Source organism: Drosophila elegans, unplaced genomic scaffold, assembly GCF_018152505.1.
Source record: "Drosophila elegans isolate 14027-0461.03 unplaced genomic scaffold, ASM1815250v1 contig_519, whole genome shotgun sequence".
Lineage (NCBI taxonomy): Eukaryota > Metazoa > Arthropoda > Insecta > Diptera > Drosophilidae > Drosophila > Drosophila elegans.
Window position 1 is genome coordinate 57097 of NW_024545902.1, and position 7587 is coordinate 64683.

Sequence of the window (7587 nt, forward strand, 5' to 3'; positions counted from 1 at the left end):
TACAACAGCTGTTTTCAATATGCAAGGTTAGCGCAATTTTTGATATCTTTTGAATATAAAATCTATTTTGTTTAAAAACTACTAAAACCAAGAGCGCACGCTTCAAATTCTGCTCGTAGGAACTCAATGCATTACTGCTGGATCTCTGGCATAAAATAACTCCCACATATACGGGGATCCTTTCCTTTTTTGTAAACTGTGCTAGTCTCCATTGCAAACTCGTTAATCAAGAGCATCTTGTTTCTTGCTTGTCGTCCAAGTTGGCAAACGCCTCGGTCACTAATATTCATTATTTTTAATTAATTTCTTTCGGATTTTCCAAAATTCAAAAGTAAAGAAATTCAGATCAGCTGTTCGTGCCACTCACATGTCGGAGTAGCTGTAGCTAAATGCTAAATCAGGCACATTTAAAAAGTCCACTAATGCGGCAATGGAATCAGGTTATTATACCCGTATCAGGTGTGGCTGTGTTCTGTGGGACTCGCGTTTCACATTTGTAAAAATCCCAACCGTTTCCAACCGATGTACTGTGTGGGAATAGGGTGTTAGAAAAATATTTAAGAGGTATATTTTAGTACTTATTCTAAACCCGTGTTGAATGCCTCTCTCTTTTCTTTCTTTTCGCTAGCAGTTTCCGGCAAGGTGCGTGCAATCATTTTGTGCTCCACGTTATTTAATAATAATTTGTTTCCATTTTTAGCGGTGATAAATATTTTTATCGAGGATAAAAATGGTGGGTTCCTGTAAAGGAGAGGAACACTTTTGTTAAACTTGAAAACATTGTTTAAATAACCTGCAACAGTATTCCACGTGTAGGGATAAAAAAATTTCTACTGTAAAAAATGTTGACCTATCAGTCGAATTCATTTTCTAACTGAATTTTATATCTGTTTGTATGCGTTGCTTGTGCAGGGTTTCGTTAAGGTAGTCAAGAACAAGCAGTACTTCAAGAGGTATCAGGTCAAGTTCCGCAGGCGTCGGGAGGGCAAGACTGATTACTACGCTAGGAAGCGTTTAACGTTCCAGGACAAGAACAAGTACAACACTCCCAAGTATCGTTTGATTGTGCGTCTGTCCAATAAGGACATTACTGTGCAGATCGCCTACGCTCGCATCGAGGGAGATCGCGTAGTCTGCGCTGCATATTCCCATGAGCTGCCCAAGTATGGGGTTCTGGTGGGTAAAAGCAATGTACATATTTGACAAACTAAACACTACGGACATCCTAATTTTGTTTCAGGTCGGTTTGACCAACTACGCTGCTGCATATTGCACCGGCCTGCTGGTCGCCCGTCGTGTACTTAACAAGTTGGGCCTTGACTCGCTTTATGCAGGATGTACAGAGGTGACTGGCGAGGAGTTCAACGTAGAGCCCGTCGACGACGGCCCGGGCGCTTTCCGTTGCTTCTTGGATGTTGGACTGGCTCGCACAACAACAGGAGCTCGAGTGTTCGGTGCCATGAAGGGGAGCTGTTGATGGTGGTTTAAACATTCCCCACTCAGTAAAGCGTTTTCCCGGCTATTCGGCAGAGACCAAAAGCTTCAATGCCGATGTGCATCGCGCTCATATTTTTTGGCCAACATGTTGCCGACTACATGCGCATTCTCGAAGAGGAGGACGAGGAAAGCTTCAAGCGCCAATTTAGCCGTTACATCAAGTTGGGCATACGTGCTGATGATGTGAGTACAAGCATAATTTCTCCCGACGTCCACTTTTTAAATTACAGCTGCGTTTTGCTTCCAACAACGCAGCCTGTGCCACTAGTGGACCACATAAAAGCAGTAAACTGTGTTCGAAGTTCTGACGCTTAACAAACTGAACTTCCTGTTATGGTTGCACATTCCGTCCGTATAGTCAGTTCAATAAATGTTAATCACTTCTTACTTTTTCAGCTTGAGGATATCTATAAAAAAGCCCACCAGGCAATTCGTAACGACCCTACCCATAAGGTGACCGCTAAGAAGGTTTCTGGCGTTACGAAGAAGAGGTGGAACGCTAAGAAACTCACAAACGAGCAACGCAAAACCAAGATTGCCGCCCACAAGGCAGCTTATGTGGTCAAACTCCAGTCGGAGACAGAGGCCTAGAAACGCTTGTCACTCGTTGCAATTCAGATTGATATGAAAATAAATAAACATTTGAAATTGCCAATACTACGCATGCATTTAAGTCATTTGAGTCAGTCATTTCTAGTCTTAACAATATTTAAGGTAGAAAACAACGATGGCGGTGGTAGGAGTTGTTTGATTTGGGTGCCCAAAATATTATGGTCGGCACGTAATCGGGATTTTTTGGACAATATTGATTAAGAAACTACATATGTCTCTCACTTTTGCAACAGATTTTGATTGTCAATACTATGAACAATTTTTTCGAAAAATAACTCAAAGTACATTTTTTAAATCCGAAAACTTTTCAGAAAAGTAGTTTTCAATCGAAACAATATGTTGAATATTTTGGATGTTCCTTAAATGTCTGAATCTTTAAACTGTTGAATATTCAACAACAGCTACTAGTCAATTGTTCTAGCATTGCTCGACTTAGCTTTTACGTGAATTGTAGGAACTATTTGGTATAAGCAAACAAAGATGTTTAGAATGTTACATTAAGCAACGAACCGTCTAAATTTCTTTGTTTGCATATATTTGTTGAATACTTTTATGTTGGGACCTGTGTTGCCTTTTAAAAATTAGTAGAAATGGCGACCATTCGGCTTTTCAGATACTCAACCAACTTAAGACAGTTGAATAGTCCCCAATTCGGTCTTTGAAATATGCTGTCAAAGTTGAAATATCAGATTTTACACAAGGTTGTTTCCATTCACACATTGTAATCTTCGTGTTTAAATAATTCAAGACGCGACAAGAGACAGCTCTTGTGTGACCGACGGGAAGGGAGGAGGCGAAAATCGTATAATGTTCACTTACCCTACAATTACGAATGCATTACTTTACCTCCAGAAATCAGGAGAATGGATTACAACTTGGATTACTTTCAATAGGCATGGCCGCCTTGTAATACAAACTGCATTTCTAGTAATGGAAAACGTACGAAAACAACTTATACTTTGGATATTCTCCAAAACGACTAAACTTAACTATGTATATTATTTGCATATTTTTTGTGGTAACTTTCATGTTGGGACCTGTGTTGCCTTATTCATTTTATTATAACAGAGCCACTATCGTGGCTTTTCAGCAGTTCCTCATTTTTTAGCAGCCTTTGGTCTGCTGAACTGCTAAAATTTCAATGGAACAGCTTACGAACCGCTGACTGAATTTCAGCAGTTCAGAGATTAAGTCATTAAGTTGTAAAGAAGTCGAATTTAAATAAAATAAAATAAAAATAAAAAATTTTTTCCCCAAGTAATAAGTGAACCTAAGTCTAATTTTCCTTTGTAACCACTCCTTAAACTACACCTAATGCCGTCAGCACCAGAGTTCTAACACGAGTAAGATCGAGTCAACTAGATCACCATGACGAAATTTCGCTCAATTTAACTCAACGCACTCGGCAGTAACGAGATCGTATGTGATGCATACCCGAAATAAAAATTCAGAGAGCAAGCAGGCTCGATGCATTATTTTGCTTTTTTGTGCTTTCAATTCATCGTCTCGCTTCGGTTCGATCAGCATGATTATTATTTGCTTCTTATTCCTGTGTAAAAAATGCAGATCATTGTTGTTCAGATTTTGTGTACGATGCGAATGAGTTAATTGGGAGCGATCCAAAAAAATTAGAGAGTCATATTTCGTCCCCTTTAACAAAATATTCTCTTTAAAAGTTGAAATTTAGATTACATCTTCCGAATTTGGTGCGCTAAGGCTTTGAATTTTTAAAATTGACTGCAAAGTTGGAGGTTCTTCAAAATAAATCTGAATTTCTCACACATTTCTAAAGGAGCTGTAATAGTGTTTATATCTTTAAAACAATATCGAAGAATGGAAGTCCTTTTACGCCTAGAAAAACCTTAACATAATTTTTATTTGACTTTTATTTTTTTTATCAAGAATAATGATTACTTTTGAGCAAAAAAATATAAATCAAAAATAATCATTCTGGATATTCCCGAACCTTTTCAAAATTTCAGCATTTCAACAACCCAGAGGCCGCTGAAAATTTTGTTGAATTGCTGACAAGCCCGGGTAGTCGCTCTTTCCTACTGAAATAAAGAAGGTAACACTGCACCCAACATGAAAGTTAAATAATTAAATGTCTCCTTCACTGCGTGGTAAACTTGTGACTGGATTATAATAAGGGTATAAAAATTAAAGGACAAACCGTAATTTTCTTTAAGAAAGGCATAAATATGTTTAAAACTTTAAACTTTCGACGCATTCCAGATCCCTGAAGCTCCCTTTCCTTTTTGTTCGAGACGGGACAAAAAGCAAGTCTTCTTTTTAGAACCGATCTAAGAACGAGTCTTAATGCGTTCGATTGGAAGGTAGTTTCAACTTCGGAAACGCTCGGGTTTCCCTTCCATTTGTACTTTACGAAGGAAGCATTCTACAGCGCACTGTTAGAATGAACATAGAAACGTTCCTCGGGAACCTTCCTGGGTAGGTTCCAAAGCAAGCATTGCGTAACACATGTAAAGAATAAATATTGATCCCTTCCACAAGAACACATTTAGTATGATTCCAAAACATGCCTTCTAATAGTCTTACCCAAGAATGCAAATATTATCGTTCCCAAAAAAAAAAGCTATTGGGAACCTTTTTTTCAATTCCAATTTTTATTTATTTCATTTTTTTTTATAAACGTTTGATTTTAAATTTATTGTAATTAATTATAATTACTATAATTACTCCGGGTCGTTTTTTTTCTTTTCTCATCCTTTCTGCATACTTTTAGCCTTGTAAATTTTTTTCTTAGCCCTAGTGAAGGCCAGTCAAGGTCTTTTATGTGGTCGGTTAAGTGGTAACCGTTCCCTCCTTTATGATATAATAATGAGAAAATATAATATAAAAATATAATAATGAGAAGGAAATATGTAATTTTTTAAAATATGATTGTAAGTTTGTAAACACTTACCGAATAATGTTTCATTTAAATGAATGTAGGACGCAAAACCTTCCCTGTCCCTAGTACCGCCATAATTAAGCTCCATTATCAAACTTGGACTTAATATCCTACTGAAGATCTAGATTTTCCGAATTCAAAAGTTTTTAAAAAGTGCATCAAGTTGAACTCTAGTAACATTATTATTATGGTACCATTCCAATAATTTTACATAGGTATCATACTCAAAAGGATAGTTTGATGCACTTTTTATCCGATTCGGGTTCACATAAATTTGGGCATTCATTTCCAGAATTATTTTCTGTATCAAAAGTAAGAGCTCTAGCAGCCGATTGATGAAGCTCTTCTTAAACGGTGAATATTTGATTACGACATTCTCCTCATTTTAAATTATATTAATTTTGTTTATTTTTGTAAAATATTTTTTTCAATTAAGTTATTAAAATTTTTATTTATGTAATGTTTAATGTTTATTTAAATTTCGGTTTATTTTCTTAAATTTTGTTCCCTTAATTTGTGTCCTTAGGTCCACCCTAAAAACACAACTTGTACGTAGATGTAAGTCCACCCTAGGTAGAAGTACAAGGAAGAGAAAAAAAGAGAGCACACAAATAATATATAAATTACCTTTTGTCTTAAATAGTTTTCCTGGAATCAAACGAAAATAATATTAAAAACGCATTAATTAAATTAAAACGAAGTCTTATTGCAGTGTACGCTCAAAAAAATAATTCTTTTTTATTTGTTTGATTAAGAGCACACACACAGTTTTAGGAACAATTTGTTTACATTTGTTTTGACCGTACGCTGTTTTGAAGACTGTTAATAAATGTTTATAAATTTAATATTTTTGGCACAGGTACACATCACTTATTGTTTTAATTAATACAGTGTTTGGTTCATGTTATTTTATTAACAGTTATTGGAACTCCTATTTAGTTTGTTTATATCAACATTATACTTACTTGAAAATTAAAGCCACAAAAAGAATATATTAATTTCACAAATCCCAGAGGTACCAGCTATTCCAATTGAAAATTCAAGTGGCGAGAAATGCAAAAGAAACGAAAAGAGCCTCGCGCTTTCTTGCATTTTCTCTTTTGTTCTTGTCGTTTGCTTTTAGAGTACCGTTTTGTTCGGTTACTCCTTGAAGCGCCGGCAAATGTAATATAATAATTCAAAACAAAATCACGCTTTGAAAAAATCGCCAAAATCATGTAATCGTGTATATATTATTACCTAAAATTAAAATATATAAAAAACTGATTCAAATTAATAATTTTCTAATACTATATACAATAAATATTATTATTAATAAAATTAAATATTAATATTTTTACAGAATTAGATTTAGGAAAAGTTTAACAAGTCATATACCACAAACATAACAAAGCGTTCAGATATTGTTTATAAAGATAAAAAGTGAATATATTTACGTCGCTGCTGTTCATTAAGAAAAATAGATTAAATTGGTTTCCCATTTTTGTTCATTAAGAAAAATAGATTAAATTGGTTTCCCATTTTTTTTTTCCATTCCGAAACAAGACTTCTTTTGCGTTCTTTGGTAAGCGAGGTTTTCGGTGGAAAAACCACAATCTCAAAAATATCGGACGATCGGCATCGTTCGGGTTTCAGTTTTTTTTACATTGTAAAGAAGGCTTTTTATGCATTGTAGTAGAAGGGACGATTTCACAAAAACTCTTTAGAATGCATAAAAATGCTTCTTTATAGCTTCTTACATTCATTTTTTCTCCCAAAACATGCATGAAAGAAGCTTTTTTTAATGGGATACGTTCTCTACTTTCCGACTGGGCTTTAAACGATTTCTACAAATATAATCTCTCTCCCTTCTTTGCTTTCCCTCCATCATTAATCTTCAAAGCTATGTATGAGATTTCGCATGTTTGTATTGTATAATCTTTGATAGAAACTTTGTTGGGTAAACTCGCTTACTTGGAAGCAAGTTCAGTTGCTCACTTTTTATTGAGTGAACAAACTCACTAACTTTGTTCACTCACTTGTTGGGTTGCTCAGTTGCTTACATTTTCAGTTGCTTAGTTGTTCAGTTGCTCATTTGTTCAGTTGTTTAATTACTCAGTTATTTAGTAGATCAAGTTTGCTCATTAAGATTCACTTGCTGAACATTTTTCTTTTATGGCCTATATTGTTATTAACATCTCAAATTGCGTATTTTTGAGATCTATAAACAAAGTAAAGTAATATAAGAACAGAAAAAAGAATTGAGAGTTGGACCGTTTTTCAATACGACGTTTTAAGGGTTTCTCATTTAGTTTTAAGATATATCAGCCCATTTCGAGAGCTGAAAATATTTTATTGATTCAATTATGAAACTGATATAAAAATGAAAAGTTCCTACCTTTGCATCTACATATTATTTTGTAAAAAACATAAGGCTACCGAATTTGGATTTAACAGAGATCGCATCTTTGTAACTATTTTGCCAACTGCAGAAAAAACCTTTCGCAAGGAACAGACGTTGCTAGCAAACATAATCGCTGTAATGCAGAGTTGTACAATGTTCCATCTACATTTATGGAAGACAT

General features: G+C 35.0%; 1 protein-coding gene across 1 annotated transcript; it reads left to right on the forward strand.

Moving 5' to 3' along the window:
- The first annotated feature begins 577 nt into the window (after positions 1-577).
- LOC108145049 (60S ribosomal protein L5) lies at positions 578-2157 on the forward strand. Its single transcript, XM_017270229.2, is given in 7 exon segments — positions 578-642; positions 701-733; positions 913-1176; positions 1241-1465; positions 1467-1571; positions 1573-1680; positions 1894-2157. Coding segments are annotated over 6 exon segments (900 nt in total). The 5' UTR covers positions 578-642; positions 701-730; the 3' UTR covers positions 2089-2157.
- Positions 2158-7587: the final 5430 nt, after the last annotated feature.